Genomic DNA, 19,310 nt, shown 5'->3' with positions numbered 1-19,310 from the left:
CAGGTTCTCAATGGGGTTCAGATCAGGTGAACAAGGAGGCCATGTCATTAGTTTTTCTTCATTTATACCCTTTCTTGCCAGCCACGCTGTGGAGTACTTGGACGCGTGTGATGGAGCATTGTCCTGCATGGAAATCATGTTTTTCTTGAAGGATGCAGACTTCTTCCTGTACCACTGCTTGAAGAAGGTGTCTTCCAGAAACTGGCAGTAGGACTGGGAGTTGAGCTTGACTCCATCCTCAACCCGAAAAGGCCCCACAAGCTCATCTTTGATGATACCAGCCCAAACCAGTACTCCACCTCCACCTTGCTGGCGTCTGAGTCGGACTGGAGCTCTCTGCCCTTTACCAATCCAGCCACGGGCCCATCCATCTGGCCCATCAAGACTCACTCTCATTTCATCAGTCCATAAAACCTTAGAAAAACCAGTCTTGAGATATTTCTTGGCCCAGTCTTGACGTTTCAGCTTGTGTGTCTTGTTCAGTGGTGGTCGTCTTTCAGCCTTTCTTACCTTGGCCATGTCTCTGAGTATTGCACACCTTGTGCTTTTGGGCACTCCAGTGATGTTGCAGCTCTGAAATATGGCCAAACTGGTGGCAAGTGGCATCTTGGCAGCTGCACGCTTGACTTTTCTCAGTTCATGGGCAGTTATTTTGCGCCTTGGTTTTTCCACACACTTCTTGCGACCCTGTTGACTATTTTGAATGAAACGCTTGATTGTTCGATGATCACGCTTCAGAAGCTTTGCAATTTTGAGATTGCTGTATCCCTCTGCAAGATATCTCACTATTTTTGACTTTTCTGAGCCTGTCAAGTCCTTCTTTTGACCCCTTTTGCCAAAGGAAAGGACGTTGCCTAATAATTATGCACACCTGATATAGGGTGTTGATGTCATTAGACCACACCCCTTCTCATTACAGAGATGCACATCACCTAATATGCTTAATTGGTAGTAGGCTTTCGAGCCTATACAGCTTGGAGTACGACAACATGCATGAAGAGGATGATGTGGACAAAATACTCATTTGCCTAATAATTCTGCACTCCCTGTATTAAAACAAAGGCACTGCGCATGCACGTTTTACCCATATTCTATCACGATATTTCATTTTCTTATGATTGCCTAACATTATACCGGTATTACCGTGAACGGTATTGAATGGCCCAGCCCTACTGAAGAGAGTGAGCTATGGTGTTTCGATTATTTTCGAGCACTTTTCTTTTGCCCAGAGACTTAATCTAGGGACAGTCATGGGATTTTGTGCAATGGCAGTCCTCAAAGGATTAATTCTACTTAAGTTGATTTACCTTACAAGAGATCTGGATTCACACGAGATTCATAATCACCAAAGAATCCATCTTACTAAGTTTGTCAACTACTGCATGCAATCAAAGGCGCACTGAAGTCGGTACAGTGAAATAGGAGGAGAACTATGGGGCGTATAAGGTCAACTAAAGGTCTGGTTTACCTTTAATAATGGATCTTATATGTAATCACCTAACAAAGTATTTGTTAAGTATCTTTAGGAGTCCTTTATATGCATATTTTCTTTAAGAAATCTTGCTAGCTTTCAAAGCTTTCAAGGTCTTCTGAATCTGTTGTTTTCTTCCCCTCTTTGATGTTCCTTGGTTGTCCTGTGGCTTGTTGATCTGCTGTTTGAGTTTAGTCCATGGTGGGGCTATTGCGCAGATGGTTCAACCAATCACCTGTCTTTTTTGAAGAAGACTGTCTTTTTCTAACTATTTTTCACAGAGAAACTCTCTGCAACAAACCATGTTTCAAAAATGTTGATAAGATCTTCTGGATTTTCCACTAGTGCAAATGTTGGATGATATTTATGGGTTTTAAACAAATATCTTCTATTGCAAACATTTCCATTGACTGCAAGGCAAGATATTGCTAATGCCTTTGGTGACGTGTATTAAAGGATAACGTTTGCTTGTGCAAAACAACAAATCCTGTCAGCCTTAATTAGCATTAAGCCAGTGCTTAATGCTAATTACCGAAGGTTCAGACGCACTAACGTATCAATGCTAAGTTGGTTAAAGATTACGTTACAGCTGTTTTAGAATCGTATTGTGACATTTAACCAAATCTCAGCTCAACAGAGGCAATCTGCATTACAAGTGAATCAGTTTGCATATAATCCAGCCTAATTATAAACCAATGAGACACAGGTAACCATTTTCAGCAGTATTGATAGGCCATATTGACACATTTTTATGGTGCAGTTCTCCTGATAGCTCACGTTGTGGTCCACTTTCAGGTCAATAGCTGAAAGCATCTCAACATCATCCATCACAGTCTAGTTCTCCCCTGCCTCGGCCTACTTTGAGAGCAAGCTGAACAGATGATTGACTGTCAGCTGCCCTTCATGAGGCACCTGCACGACACTGCGGAGAATAAAACACCAGAGGGAGATGGTACCATCCCCGCAGCCACATATGACAACCTTTTTTTGTAAAAAAACTTTCGTCTTTGACACAGCACTGGTCCATTAAAACAGAATAACTGCTGCCACAGTGGGGCTTTCACTAAAGGTGGTATCGCAGACAGCCACACATAAAAAAAAAAAAAACCTTCCTCGGTATATAGAGACAAGCTCGCCATTCACCGTTTTCTACCCTAACATAGGCTCTTTTAATCTCTGTACATGCTGTATTCTGTGTTTTTGATGCAGAATATGGAAAATCCATCACGCTAAACCAAAAATAATGCGGTTTTAAATAAATATGTTAAAACAGTTCTGTTTAAAAGTATTGAGTCACCCCTGATTTCTTTCTATTTCATTTCATTTCATTTCTATTTCACTTTTTTATTTTAATTTTATGAAAGTGGTGAGTTGAGCAACAGTTCTCAGTTTTCAGAGGTTTTTTTTGTCTAGCCACAACACTGACCTATAAATTCATTCAAGCATAAAAAAGGCACCTGACTCAAGGGGTGAATCAGCATTTTGTCCACACATAAGAACTTGGCAAAAAACTATTTGCAGCTAGTTGCAAAAATAGATAATTTGCATCCCTTTCTTTTGTTGAATCTATGGAAAATGTGAACGCTAATGCCGTTTGACAAGTCATAAAACAGTATTAGAACTATTTAACCAGTATAAATGGAGGAGATCCAGAACATTGAGTGTCTACAACCATCTTTAAAACATGGTGGAGGCTCTGTGGTGGTTTGGGGCTAAATTTCAGCCAGTGGTGTTGCCGATCTTGTCAAAACTGAAAAATAATTACATTTCAATCCAGCGTGTAATACCATCTGGAAAGCATCTGATTGGTAACGGCTTTATTTTTCAGCATGAAAATGATTCAAAACATATTCCCAGTGAGGTTCAAGTATACCTGAAAAGAAAAAGCACACAATGGAGCACTATCAGTCATAGACTGATCTGGCCAAAGCCCAAACCTCAATAATACTGCAGCAGTGGGAACATCTTGACAGAGAACAGAACAAAAGGCAGCCAACATCCAAAGAAGAGCTTTGAATTTCCTTCAACAAGCCTGGAGAACTATTTTGCGTTTGCCTGTTTGTGCTTCATTTCCATGCATGTTTGCAAGTTTTAATCACTGCAATTATGTACCATTCCCCACGCAAAATATAAAGAAAAGGGTGGCTCAAGACTTTTGCACAGTGCTATATCTTGCATTGTAACATAATGTGCAGCTCCAACACTGTTATTCAGATTTGGTACCAATCATCTCAGGTAACAGGCAACAAGTATGAGGATCAACAATCCGTGTAATAGCTTCTAAGGAAAATAAACTTCTTTGAAAAGATGGCAGGCTTACATGTCGTGTGACTGAATGGCATTAACTGTCAAAGTGTGCCTGCTTCCATATCATCAAAGCAAATGAAACGTCTCTGTAAACAGCTCAGATGAGGCCATTGTAGCGCGGCCTATATCCACATCCCTGTGTTCTTCTGAGGATTGGAAACTGCAGCATTTGATACTGAGTGCTGTGATCACAAAGCAACCCTGCTTGCGATATCCCTCGTAGCAAAAGCGCTGTTCATTTCCTTGAATCTTCTGTCATTTGAAGGATGGCATAAAAATTGGGCTGAGTCAGTGTTTAACTCTGGACATTAAATTCACTTCTCCTTGGAGGAGTGTTATTATGTTCGCTCCTATCTGCGTTCAACTAGTCATTTCAGGAGATGCCCGAGGACACATTTAATTACTTTGAACAATTTACTTGAATGCCATGTAAATAAAGACGTCTCCATCCTCAACTAGTTTGACAGCCTCTACTCTGTTTTTTCTTTTTTATGTCATGCTCGCTGAACCAATAATCATACAATAAAATGCACGCAGATATAAGATCTAACCTATATGTGTATGTGATCTGTTTTCTTTTGTTAGCCGCCTCGACGATATACATATTACACTACATGGGATGATTAAATTTCTCACCTCACTGCCCCTTATGGCTCAAACATGCTGACTCAGCACCAGATATGAAACAGGGCAGGAAAAAAAAGAGCATGTCATAATTGTACCTGAAGCGTTTCCCTTTAGACAGTGCTTTGCTGAGAATAGGTGGAGCTACTGTTGATGCCCCTGGTGCCACTTTGCCGCCCTTAACAGACGATCCGTGAGAAGTGCAACTCTGCAAGAAATGAAGAAAGTTGCGCAGGCAGTTAGTGAAACTCAGATACTCAATTAGTTATACTCAGCAAAAGACCCGGAAATGTAGCTAGATTCCACTGCTGTAACGATTAAAATGAAAAACAAAATGTCCAATGTAAGTAGCTATGTAAGTACACAGAAGTGAAGCTTAGGATATAACACATAAGGCTGATAATTCTCTATGAGTTTAGCAGCAATCCCCAGTCAGGTCGAGCATGTTCTCTCGCTGATGTATCCCCGGTTAGTCAGGCAGAGCGTCTTTAATTACATTTTACATTTTAAAGCGGCAGATTAGGAGGGGACACTTTGTGAATAAACTCCACACTGGCCCTCACAGCACTCCTGATTCACTCAAGAATTAATCCAACACAAGATTACATTAATGGTTTCCTAAAGAAATTGCCCTCTCAATTCTTTCCCTTTATTCTTATCAAAATTAACAGTATTATCTTACAACAGGCTGCAGTCAGAGCTCTGGCACAGTGACCGTGAACGCCCCGAGACCCCCTCTGTGAAACACTAAGTCATGAGATAATTCTGTCATTCCAGTTACAGCTCTCTCTCTCTTTCGCTGTCTGATTGTACATCACTAAAGCAATTGCATGTGACTTAGTGCTGGGTTCACGGTTCTCATGAATGATAAGCCTCTTTTTTTCCCCATACACCGTTTGGCTCCCAGAAGAAGCTGTTACCGCTGCTCACTAGTTGTGCAAGAAAAGAGTATCATTTGGCCACCCTCTCATATACCCTGCGGGGGGAGAACACCTCACTTTGTGAAACAATTGCCATGGCAAAGCTTCCTGGGGGAAGATATCTATGTCAGGGGATAAAATAAATAGCTGTTGGCAGTCTGCCATGCCATTCAGGTCTGCCACTGGCAGACAGTGGCGTAGCCCATTGGCGTAACCCAGTTTGCTTGTTCCCTCCCATGACAATTTTGCCTTGTTTCATGCCACTTGTGAACCTTGGATAAACACAGCGCAATGTGCACACACAAGGAAAATACAAGAGAAGGAGAGAGTGACAGGAAAAAACCCTCCCCCGTCAATATGTTGACTATCACCTTCATATTAAGAAGTAAAGCAAACCTATGCATTCAGAGCAGCCATAATCCCCCTTGGATTACGATCAAATCACAGGTCCTGAACTGTGCATAATAGGATATTTGACCATTCTTCAACAAGGACAGTCTTTGAGCTAGCAGCTCAAAACTGCATGTACGTTTACTGAAAGAGCATGTCTTAACACTTCAGGCCAAGGTGTGGAGATTTTTAATGGACAACAAAGTGCGACTCTACCCCGTATTTAAATGTTAACGAGTTCATTCAGAATTATGCACTGCCATGCTCAGATTTGGATTTAACATTCAGGCTGCACTGTCCTTTCCTTTTAATAGTCGCTGAGATACCTGTAGAAGTTATCATATCTCCCCTTCAGCTGACACAACACCCCTGCTGAACAAGCGGCTAATAGTACTGACCCATTTCCTATTCATAATTGTACTCTGCTTGATTATCTGATGGCAGAAGCACAGCTTCAATACTTTACACTTTCACACGTTCTGAGACATACTACATGGGTGCTAATTGAAGCTGTTCCATCAAACCTTTCCCAGATGTTTGAAGTTCATTAAACAACGTCAATCTGATAAAAACTAATGAATCAAAATGAACGATTCTCTAATTATCTCGAGAAAGTCTTTGGCAAACAAACTTAGACGAAAAACGCATTACTTCATAATATTAATAATAATAAAACCGACTATGGTTCAAGAGAACGTAGCCTTGAATCACACTGGAGCATTCATTAAAATATTCTGATATGATGAAGTATTTATATAGCATGCTCACTCCTGAGAGGGACTCTTCTTAGAAGACTAGTTAGTTAGAACCACTCAAGCTTCAAGCTGATGTCCTCGTTGCCTGTATGACCCTATTCCTTCATGTCAGCGCATGTCTGTTGCTGTGCAGCCTGTCTCATGGGTGTATAAGCCATCTCTTTCATTTGACACATATTATTACCACAGAGGTGTTGATTCAAATAACAGTGGACACAGAGGGGTGTTTCAGTATGTACTTACAGTTCATTTTCTCTTTTTCGTTTCATTTCCTTCCCTTTGTAAAATACTTGATATATACAAGTCCCAGCTGTTTACAAGTGTGTATTTGAAGTAGCTGTTCATGTGGAAATGTATACTCTGAATTGCAGATGGAAGAAACATATGCACAGAAATAGCTACAGATGTGCATACAGTATATATAATGCTTCATGTTCCACTTCAGGTGCCCTATCAAAACATCAAAAAATAATAATCATCTGTATTGCTTAAGGGGTGGTTAAAATTATGGCTATTTACTTGGCAACCTCCTGTAGTCATGTAAAATATAAACCCTTTAATCTTTTCGGAAAGATGGTCATCGCCTCAGGCATAACAAGGAAAATGGTGGAGAAGGTTGCTGTCAATACAGGTTTGCATGCATGTGCTTAACATATAGCTAATACACTATTCTTACATGTTCACAAGACATTTTATTTGATACATCTTGCTAGTAGCGGTTTGTTTCTTTTGCAAAGCTACCTTAATTCTTCATGGCTTGGATTCGATGAGGAGCTAAAAACATTTCTCTGACATTCTGGTCTATATTGACATGAAAGCATCACACAGTTGCTTCAGATTTATTCCACCACATCGCAGAAGAGTTCTGGTGGCTGTGGAGGCCATTTGAGTATAGTGAGTACAGTACAGTTTGTAATGAATCAAATTGAAAGCACTTTGTACTAAGGGGCCTAATGTGTGCCAAGAAAATATCTTGGTTTGAAAGAGGAGTAAAAGAGGCCATTCATGTCCACTCACATCCTGGGGCATCTGACCTCAGGAAATCACATGATAGGGTGGGGCTAGGTTTCACAATGAGCTCACCCGAAACCTTGGTTGATTGTGACCTACACCCGTTTTCACACCTTGGCTCGTGTGATTAGGTAGAGGATCATTAGGGCGTCCATTTGTCCCTCTTGGGGGGGGGGGGGGATACTCCCACAGGGTTTAAACCTGGGACTCTCCACCATTTGACCCTAGAACTGAAGAAGCTTCTCGGATGAGAGGTGAAACGTCTTCAAGCAACTTAAAGAAGCCCAGACGCTTTTCTTTCCAAGCTCCTTAGACTACGATGAGCTGGATGACTGAGAACCTTCACAGACAAGAAAGTATCTCCCACACCATTATACCAGCAGCCTGAACTGTTGATCCAAGACAGGTTGGATCCATGCTTTCATGGTATTTACGCAAAACTCGGACCCTACCAACAGCAAAAATCGAGGCTCATCAGACCAAGAAACACTTTTCCAATCTTCTACTGTCCACTTTAGGTATGCCTATGCACATTTTATGCTCGGTTTCTTGACAGGAGTGGCACCTGATGTGGTATCCTGCCACTGTAGCCCATCTGCTTCAAGGTTCAATGTTGTGTGCATTCTGCATACTTTAGTTCTAACGAATGATTGTTTACTAGTGATCAGTTACTGTTGCCTTCCTGCTCAAAGCAGTCTGGCCATTCTCTTCTGCCCTCTGGCATAAACATCATCAATTTTCACCCAGAGAACCACAGCTCACTGGAAGTTTTCTCTTTTTCAGACCATTCTCTGTAAACCCTAGAGACGGTTGTTTGGGAAAATCCCAGTAGAGCTCCAGATTTTGAAATACTCAACCATGCCACATTTAAAGTAATTGAAACTGCCTTTCATCCTCATTCGGACACTCAGTTTGATCTTCAGCAGGTTGCCTTGACCATGTCCATGCATGTTCTTAACATATGGCTAATGCACCATAAGGGCCTAATATAACCCAAATCATTATATTTTCCTAAAGCTAATCTCTCCATAATTTCCATCTTGATGTGGATTTTGTATGTTTTTACACAGCTTTACTGGCGTCGCCACCATTTACATCAAATGCACGCCGTTTCAAGAGTGTGCCTCTTAGGAGTGACGTTATGCTTTGAATACAAGAGTTAAATTTATTCTATAAGGAGTGTGAAGGTGACCAGGTGTATATTTTTAAAAAGAGCTGAGGGTTTAATTTGTCTTGCATATGCTTTCATCATGTCAGCATATATGTCTTTAGTGATCACACCTAGAGGGGAAATGCCTTTCTCTTTAATCCCAGAATTCAAAGAGTTAATAACAACTGAGCGCCGCATTAGTTTAGAGACTTCAAATGGAAGACAATGACTAAAAAAGGACTTCAGTTTTATCCTCCCCTCTTGCACCTGCCTTGTCAGAGCCAGACATTTTTTTTCTAGCTCGCTGCACTCATCCTCCATCCTACTGCCTTGAACACATGCACAAAAACCCCCATTGTGCTTTGATGCTGGGTTATGCTGCATACACCAAATGTTTTGAGCCTATTTAAGAACACTCTGCTCTGTTCTTCCTTTGAAAGTATTTTCATTTTGTCTGTGTAACTTTAAAGAAAATAGAGATATTGTAGGACTACACCACCCACACCCACATGTCCTCTCCCTAGATGGTTACAAGCTGAGGGAGTGGGTGGAGAGAAGCTGTGGTCTGGGGTCATTGTGTCAAATCTGTGGAAAAACAGGTTTCACTTGTTAATCTTTCGTTGGTCTGTACAGCTCATGCCCCCTCCTGGGTGCTTATAGCCAGTGATCTTTCACATCCCACCTTAAGCTTCCCTCACACTGTTCTATTATAGCTTGTGTTTCCGTGTTGTCTTTGCCTTCCTCCTGGCTTCCTTCCTTTGTCCAGCATTCAATGCATTTCGTGGTTGGATGCAGGGCTTCACTGCCTCACCCGCTGAGCCCTAACACATTCCCGATACCACCATCTGAGTCTCCCCTTTTTTAGGTTGCTGTTGTGCTGGTTATTGTGCTTATATGAAAGCATTTTTTAAATATTACTTAAACACAACTACTTAACAGCTTTTTTAACATTTGCATCAAAGGGGGTACAGCGTCTTAGTGATCAGCTGCCCAGAGCCATGGTTTTCAAATGACACCCTCGATAAGCTTTCAGATGGTGCCAACTGCAGATCCGTGGGTGGGGTTAGCTTAAGGGGTGTTTGTTTCAGTGGGTGACACCAGACAGTGTTGAATTATTAAAGAAGCCTCCATATACAGTGGTGTGAAAAAGTGTTTGCCTTCTTACCGATTTCCTAGTTTTTTGCATATTTGTGACACTTGCATGTTTCAGATCATCAGACTCATTTTAATATTATACAAAGATAACCTGAGGAAATACTAAATGCAGTTTTTAAATGATGATTTAATTCATTAAGGGAGAAAAGGTTTCCAAAACTACCTGGTCCTATTGTGAATTAACTGTGATTAACCACTTTTTTTGAAAATCTGAATTCAGTTTCACTAAATACATTCAGGGATGATTACTGGCAGACCTGCTGAATTAAGAAATCACTTACATAGAACCTGTCTGACAAAGCAAAGCAGCATAATAGATCTCTAAAAGCAACACATCATGCCACAATCTAAAGAAACACACGAGAAACAAAATCACAGACATCTACCGGTGTGGAAAGCTATTTCTAAGCCTTCGAGCTCCAGTGGATCACAGTGAGAGCCATTACACACAAATGGAGAAAACTTGGAACAGTGGCGAAGCTTTCCAGGAAAGACTGGACTACCAAAATTCTTCCAAAAGCACATCGACGACTTATCCAGGAGTAGGGATGGCTACCGGTATCCGGTGCCATAGCGTTTTTTTTAAAAGCCGAGAAAGGCACCGAGTTAGCAACATCCCCAAAGAACCCGAAGAGTAGAGTCCTGGCCCCTAGCCCTGCCAGTGTAGCAGAAATGATGACGGATGATGATGCAGCAGCAGCAGCCGTTCTTCTCTGCGTGAGTAGCTTAATGTTGTCCGTGTGTAATTTACGTTGAGTAGGCTAACCACGTTATTAAATTAATGCACGTAAGGTGAACTAGCAAACACCGTCGTAGTTACATGCGGCTGTCTTCTTGTTTGATGGCAGATGCTCCCTTCACCCTGGCCAAAAAGGCTAAAATGACCAAAGAAAAAGTGGAAAACAGCTAAACATGAGAGGTTTTTGGACAAAGTTTGTGTTTTTTTTCCATTGATTAAGCACTGCTTCCAGCCAAGAGTGATACCATATATGCCCTATAGCTGCAGGAAAGGCTAACATTGTTATCTTTTTACAAAAAAACAGCTAAACATGAGAGGTTTTTGGACAAAGTTTGTGTTCTCCATTCTTTAAGCACCAGTTCGAGCACCGTTTAAGCACCGGCACGGTTTCAAAAGTACCGGTTTGGCACCGGTATCAGATAAAACCTAAACGATACCCATCCCTATCCAGGAGGTCACAAAAGAAAGTAAAACAACATTAATGAACCATAGGGTTCACATGTTTCAGTTAAGGCCAGAGTTCAGGACACTGGGCAAAAATGGTATCCATTAAAGAGAACATAAAGGCTTGTCTCAGATTTGCCAAAAAACATCTTCATTAATGTGGCTGAATTACAATGATTCTGCAAAGATGAGTGGGCCAAAATTCCTCCACAAGCTCTGTAAAAGACTCATTGGCAGTTATCGAAAAGGCTTGATTGCAGTTGTTGCTGCTTAGGGTGGCAAACCAGTTATTAGGTTTAGGGGCCAATCATTTTTTTCACACAGGGACATGTAGGCTTGGATTTTTTTTTACCCTTAATAATAAACAGCTTCATTTAGAAACTGCAGTTTGTGTTTACCTGTGTTATCTTTGACTAATATTTAAATTTCTTTGATGATGTGAAACTGTGAAAAACATACAGAAAATAAAGAAATCAGTATTATAGTATTAATCAGTATTAATAACCTTGCTACCTTAGTACCCATTCATATTAAAATGAGATTTGTGGAAGCTGTAAACTATTTATGTTTCAGAAGTGGAAACGTCAAATCTATAATTGATCTCTCTATCATTTTAGCATTGATACATGATGGACTACTACTCCATATAACTTCCTGAAATGATAAAAGAAAAACTGCACACTGAACTTCTTTAAAAACAAAAACAAAAAAAAGTCCATCTAATTAAATAAAGTAGGAACACATTATGCCAAGCGGTCGCACTCTTTGATGAAACCTTTACAAGTGTGCAGTAGAGTGCAATTACCCCTCTGTGGAGACATTAGCCTTATCAGTGCCATCCACGTCTTCTCTCTGCTTTTTCTAAGAATGTCTGGGTCACTTGTTTCCTCTGCAGTGTCTGCTGCTGCTGCAGGCTGTGGTGGCTTGTAATGAATTCTGAGCCACTTTTTCTTCTACGGTTTGCCTTTTTTTTTCTTAACCAAGAATTATTTGCCCGCCTGGATGAAATTTTCTTCCTAGAGCTGATGCTATGTGTTTATTAGTTGATAAATGATTACATAATATTAGTCTCCTTCAGTTTTTGAGTTGGTTGAGGGTTATGTAGTTCAAATTTGCAAAATCCAACTTTTTAAACACATGAACCTGCTGTAATGTACAGTTTTGTGCTCATTGTGGATTATGACTGTGCTGCTGTGCTTGGATGTTGAATTCAGGATTCATGATCCAGAGTATGGGCACAACTTTACATTCTTCTATTTAAAGAGGTCAGAATCCCAGCAACGTTTACTATGTAGATCAACTTCATTGGCTGGGGACTTTTACTATCAAAAGAGCCATTTTTAGGTAAATGTAAAACACCCAAAATCTTATTTATTTAGCCTATTATGTATAACTGAGGTAAATCTTTTTGCGTATTTTGTTGTTGTTGTTAATAGTTATGATAATACAGTACTTTAACTTGGCATTTTGATTATAATAGCACCATGTTTCTGCCATTTGGCAGTGGCACAAAGTTGTTGTTTTTGTGCCCTTTGCTGCTTCAGTTTTATTTAGATCTTTTTTTTATGTTTATATAACATAGTGAAGAACAATCACAACCACAATTCACAAGTTTCACAAACTTTTTATTGGCAAATAAATAAAAATTGCCAATAAAAGTGCCCAAAAGTGTAGAACTGCAATAACTAAAATTGTTATCACTCACTTATTTTTTTAACCACCAGAATGGAATAATTGTGAAGTGAAGGAAGAAATGTCTGGCAGAGCAGCTATAACATGTGTTTTGCAAATTAAAAGAATCCTGCTCTGATATATAAAAAAAACAGCAGCCAATGAAAGTGAAAGTAACCAGACATTTCATAATGTTTTACTTAATTTTAATTTTAGTTTGATTTAAGTCCAGCAGCACATCAAACATACTAGTGTACCAGCAAATATGGTGAAAGCCAACAAATGTGTCTACTGTTAAATTCTCTATTCCCCTCCACAACTTTTTTTCCCTCAATTTTTAATCCATAGCCGGTGGGACTCAGGACTAGACATTTAAGTGCATACATTCATGCTAACCACCAAAATTGAGATTCTGCATAACTGAGAAGATATATACATATATACATCAAAAAGCACCAATCCCATATGTAACCATCATCACCATATACAACAGTTCCCTTATTTAGCCAGGGAAAACAACTGGCCTGAACTTACATGACTTATGTCTAATGTACAGTGCTGTGAAAAAGTCTCGAGCCACCTATCATTTCTTTATATTTTTCCTCAAAGGAGCGATGCTTGGTTGAAATTGCAATTGTTCTCCATGCTTTCCGAGGTTTTCCTTTCATCATTAGCTGCTTTTTAACTTGTTTCCACTTCAGTTCTCGTGCCTGATCATTCCCAGAGGAATCTTTCTTTGTCCGTTTGTTTATTTGTAAAGCCAATTAACACTGACATATAAATCATTCAAGCATAAAAAAAATGCACCTAACTTAAGGAATGAACCTGTGTTGTGTCCACTCATAACAGCCGACTTAGCAAATATACATTTTTAAATTTTATCTCTATGCACTTTTTACTAGAAGCCTGTCAAAAAGAACACCTGCTTTCTTTGGTTGAATCGACAAAAATGCCAAAGATAACAGTTTGGCAGGCACAAAATAGTAGTTTTGCACAAATAATGTGATTCCCAAAGGTCTGTTAGCCAAATACCTGACATATCTGGGCATGGTGTGCAGTGTGTCCTTAAAAAATGAGGAAACTGGACAAGAGGCTGACAAAAGAAGAAGTGGCAGGCCTAAAAATGATCTACAGCAGATAAACAGCATCTAAAGGTCATGTCCTTAAGGAAACACTCCAAAGACCTTATATAGGACCTGAGAGAGGCATCTGGCCCTTTACTTGTTCCATTTACTGTTCACTGAAATGATCTTGATGCATGGCTGTCGAGAAGCCATTCTTAAGGAAGAGAAACCAGGAAAAAAAGGTGCATTATGCCAAATTACACAAGACCTGGACAGAATATCGGTGGTAGAATTTTGCACAGTACTGTATCCTTGTACACCGTAAAACAATGTTCATAGTTGCTGCTTACTAAGTTAAATATTTTGAGCTTTGTCACTTCTGACATTTTCTACCTTTCCTTGATTTGATTTGCTCCACTTTAAAGTATAATTTAACGCACTGTTTCTACTCCTTCAACATCAGTATACAGTACGTGTCTGACGTCACGATGTAAGTGCATGTGGAGAGGGATAAAAGAAAGCAATCAATCAACTAGTGTAAGCCCTGTTAGGCTATTGAGAGTATTATGCATGCAGTCGTAGATTGTATTTATTATTATTGCTGTATGTGGTTGTTTCTGGAAAGCATTGGTTTTCGAGGAATGTCTAACTCAAAATTTAAAGTTTAGCAGCCGGCTTCAAACCAATCACTTTAAAATGTTATTTGTGATATTACTAAAATGAATATGCACAAGCACAATCACATTTAGCTATCAATAAAGTTCTGCTGGAGTTCTTTAGAATTCAGGATCCTTGACACCAAAACAGATTATAATTTCTACTCTGCAGTTTGTCACAGGAATCTGTCACTGTGAACATGGCAGGCAGATTTTTCCTCTGTAATGTGTGATGCATTTATTTTAAGCTATAATTCCCCACTGCCTCTCAGCCTATGTCAGATACGAGTGTGAACAAAAGACTCGAGCCAGTAGAGAGATTATTAAGACGTATTTTAGATCATAAATCATCCTGTCAGGAACTCAAAAGACTATAATGTGTATATGAAGTACTGTATATATAAAGAAGAAGATGGTGACAATGATGATTAGGGTGTGACTGGAAATGAATAAATGCATCATTGATAAAGACGCACCTTTTGGAGCTGAAGGCTGTATTGAAGTCTGGGGGTAGATTTGGACATGAGGCCGGAGGCATTGACGGTGCAGTCTCTGAGGCTGCGGCTGTCGGAGAAATGAGCCTGGAGTTTCTCCCTGTGTCTCCTGTGGAGGAAATGTGCCGGTGAAAAAGGGAGAACAAATGTAAGTCTACAACAAAACTAAAGAAATAATCCAGAACAATGGATAGACTGATGACAATACAGCATGCAATTAGGAAAACAAAGGGATTTCTATGAGGCAGAAAAAACCTCCCTACAATAGCTGCATTTGCTCTGCTGAGGATTCATTCTTCTTTTTCTAGTCGTTACACAGTTTAATAACGGTTTCTTTTTAGGTCATATTCTTCACACGCATCTAATGGCAACGCTATTACATTTATTGACTTGTATTTCTGAGACTCACTTACAGATCACACATAGTAGACAAGATAGGCCCTGTCAATGAATTTCACATCTACTCACTGAAGACACACACATACATATGTGGGAATTGTGACGATGAACTAATATATGCATTTTTTTGTTATGCAGCGATAAAACATCCTTTGACAGTTTGAGGTTTTTAAAACAGTGAAATTTAACATTTCTGGAACAAACCATAGCTGAAAGTGACATTCAAGGTTCAACTGTGATTACTTTTCCGAGGTGAAACTTAAGGTGGTAAATGTGCGCCACAAAAATAGCTTTAAAATTAACAAAAAATGCATGAAAATAAAATTTTACATTTTACAATAATAATAATAATTTTACAATAAAATTTCTACATGAATTTAATCAAGGAAAGTTAAAGTAAAAGAGATAAATACAAAGGTTTTATTGATTTACTATGAAAGCCAAAGTTTGGATTCTCTCATCTTTGTGGGGAACTAGAGGGAGAATTTCACATGCAGTGATATCCATACATACAGCAAGAAGCCTTAATTTATAGCAGTGGGAACAGATATAACCTAAGGAATTGAAGTAAAGTCAAGTTTGCTGACACGAGCAGACATTCCACTTTTCTTAAACTACTTAATTTTACTTGTTCTGCCACATTTTTACCTACTCTGTCTTTTCCCTTTACCACACATACACACAAAAAATGAAACAGCAAAACGTGACAAAGAAAAAAAGTCAAATTCTTCTGCTATGATAAATTTTTTTAAAAAAAGGAAAAAAGATGATACCGTTCTTTCATTTTGGATTAAAATTTAATTGCTGCTTAAGACTTTTGGATTAAATGTTAATTCACCATTAAATGTTCATTTTTAAATTCTAGAATGCAAAATTCTGTCTGCAGCTGAGACTCATTAAGTGTTTCCTGCATAAAGGATGATGGCGAGAAGTAAAAAAAAAAAAACTTTTTAAAAATGTGGAAAGCAACAAATCATTGCATTGGTTTATAGGGTTAACAAACTATAATCCAACTACCTAATGGCTTGGAGAGATTAAAACGTGCTGCAGGAACCCACTCTAATAAATAATAATAATGAAGTTATACCACCTAAAAGCAACCTTTCTGAAAACTTTACTAATCTTTTCTGAGAAGTACTGATACAAACAAAATTTCACATTTTTTCTTGAGAGGAAAAACAACCACAGAGTTTGAAAAGCTATTTATCCACGGTAGCCTGGCACACAGCTATTTTTTTTGAAGGAAAGAGACTTATTATCACAAGATTTGTGATTTTGGATAATTTTCAGTACATTAATTCTATCTGTGAGCCAGGACTATCTGTTCATGTTGACCAATATGTGCTGCACTGCTCAGAGCACTACACTACTCAAAAATAAAACCACCTTTTTTGTTTTTGTTTAGCAAGCTTAATTTAGTCAGCACAGCATTCATTCACTCCTACTGAATGAATATACACACACACTCTTCCAGTTCTTTCCCTCTGCTTTCTTTTTCCTTCTTCTTTGGTGCCATGCATAATTGACTTTGGTGGTCTGCTTCTGAGCCACCAGGAAACCCTCTTATTTTGTCACACACATGTACACATGCACTTAGGGTCTACTGTACTTGAACTTGGTCTGTCTCTTGCCATATCTGAGTATTTTGTTTTATGTGAAGCATTTTGTGACACACCTGCTTGCTAAAACCACTTTCAAATAAATCTTACATGAGTATCTGTCCCAAATGCATCCTACACTATTTAGATTTGTTGCCTTGCTAAAACATCCTCTAGCTGACTCACACTTAGAATTTCATTGGGCTCCATGCCATGATAGTAAAGTGCTCTTTCTGCACAGCCGGGGGCATACGCTACTAATGTGGTTCTCGCTGGCATCACTCACTTGTTGTGGCGGTAGAGAGCCATACATGCCACTCCAAGAAGACAGATCCCCGAGGCAATGCTGAAGATGGACAGCACCTGCCTCTGGTAGGTGTCACCACTCTCTGTGGAGGAGAGAATACAGTTCAGTCCAATGAATTTCTGCTGTGACATAAACGATATGGACTATGGTTGCGATTGAGCTGAGAGGAAGAGATGGATCATGATGAATTAACATACCAAATACACATAAACGGTGGAATGACATACACTCGAAACCGCGCGCAGACATCTGCCCACAATCTGCATTTGCATAAAGCGACCAATGCTGCTGTCAGTAAATGTCACTGTTTGAGCAAGAGATAGGGACATGGCAGACACAGGCAGGGCTCAGTGACGTGCTAACTGAAGTGTGATAATCATTTCGTTCAGACAAACCCAGCAGGGACCGATGGACTGTCTGCACAGCAGGACCAGCACTTGGTGTGTACGTGCATGCAAGGGTTGCATATGTGTCAGCATTCAGAGACTGATGGCGACAGGGAATTAGCAGCAAATGAATGCTCCCGGAGCTTCTTGTCAGACCCCTGCACGTCAGCGGCAGAGGCTTAAGGTCACAAGCAGCTGGGACAAGTTGTAGTTGATCCCAGCAAATATCTGTCTCACTGAGCAACTGGATTGTGGTGCTGAAATACTTAGCACGGTGCACGGTGTGGAGTTCAAGGGCACGCCCCCACTGGCTTACCAGAAACTCTCATGACGATACTATCTCACGATCAAATTGAGCACAATCCATAACCAGCAACTCATATCACTAATCCACAAAAGTCGCTGAGAGTTTGAGACACTTCTCTGATCCACCAGTATCCATGACCTTACGGGCAACGTCTTGTGGCATTACTCGATCACTCAAAAACAACAAATCCCCCTGTGTCTGATTTTACTACCTTGACAACTGCAGGGGAAAGTGCAGAGAACATCACCGCAACCTGCTCATGACCTTTAAGGGCTTGTCTGTGGCTTTTGATGTTGTCAACAGAGAACTGTCCTGGGAGGTCTTCTTGATCCGTGCTTGTCGGTCCAGGTTTATCAACTTCCCTCAACTCTTGTGTTTGAGGGCAGATTCTGCTGGAGAGCGTTTTTGTTCAAAGCTAACGTTTGAGTGCAACCATGCGTTCTGTTTTGCACCGGTTTTTTTTTCCTCGCCCCACCGCTTTGTTCCTCTGCATTACATCAGTGCTGCATCAACACAATTTTTGATAGTATGATGTAACTGAGTTCAAACAGGAGAGAAACCTTTTTAAAATTAGAGTGCTTTTGGAAACAGATAAAGATAAAATCTGAACATATCCTGGAGTGACAGTATGTGAATATATATATATATATAAACATTGGAGGCCCAAACTACCCACTCAGCTCCCATAGAAGGGAAGCAGGATGAATTAAATATAGAAGTGATCCATAGAAATGCTGCAGGAGTGGCCTGCTGTGGCACATGATTGCTTATTTAATACGGTCAACCAATAAATAGTGGGGTTAGCTTGGTTAGGCTGGATCACATTTTTTACTGTTAAAACAATAAATGTTCTGAAATGAGAAATTATTGAGTTGGAAAAAAATAGTCAATCGACAATATACTGTGTAATGACGCAAATATAACTATGTATATATATATATATGAAAAAACCCAATATAGGCTCCTGAATTACTGAATTGTATAGTCTGGTTCTATCCTATAATTTTAAAGGGATTTTTAAAAAATGTGTTTGTTTATTGCTGTGCAGGTAGAAGAGAAGAAATGTCCTGCAGCTGCTCAGTAAAAGTTGGCTTTTTTCTTTGTTTATAAGTAATGTGCCACTTGGAAATCCATGTCCCTGTAAAGCCTCCGGCCTTTACCATCAGTGAAATGACCTCTGCATGGTTGCATATCTGAAAGATATTGAAAACATTTTTTCCTGCTCCTGCATTATCAGTGCTCATGTGGAGCACCACCTGAGACAGGCCTTTGCCTTTTTTTTTCCCTTTTTTTTTTTTTTTTTGAGGGATGAAAAAGGCTTTTCCATAATGTGAACATAAAAACAGCTGTCTACAAAGCTCTGCTGAATGGCTGCAAGGAAAACCGACATGCAGTCTGTATATAAAACCATTACAGGCCTTTCATGCCAGATGCCTACGAGACATTCTTGAAATTAGATGCA

At 39.7% G+C, this 19,310-nt stretch overlaps 1 protein-coding gene across 1 annotated transcript in view; it reads right to left on the bottom strand.

The window, feature by feature from the left end:
• Positions 1–19,310, bottom strand: part of nrg3b (neuregulin 3b) — a 211,646-nt gene that overhangs the window by 9,947 nt on the left and 182,389 nt on the right. The window contains exons 6-8 of the mRNA XM_084937696.1: positions 17,135–17,237; positions 14,834–14,960; positions 4,501–4,610 (exon numbers count right to left, since the gene is read on the bottom strand). Of these exons, the coding sequence (XP_084793822.1) occupies positions 4,501–4,610; positions 14,834–14,960; positions 17,135–17,237 (340 nt within the window). The remainder of the gene's footprint in view (positions 1–4,500; positions 4,611–14,833; positions 14,961–17,134; positions 17,238–19,310) is intronic.

Source organism: Perissodus microlepis, chromosome 8 (assembly GCF_051167445.1).
Source record: "Perissodus microlepis isolate ML-2025 ecotype Zambia chromosome 8, ASM5116744v1, whole genome shotgun sequence".
NCBI lineage: Eukaryota > Metazoa > Chordata > Actinopteri > Cichliformes > Cichlidae > Perissodus > Perissodus microlepis.
The sequence above is the reverse complement of the archived record's forward strand: the minus strand, read 5'-3'. Positions and strand labels throughout refer to the sequence as shown.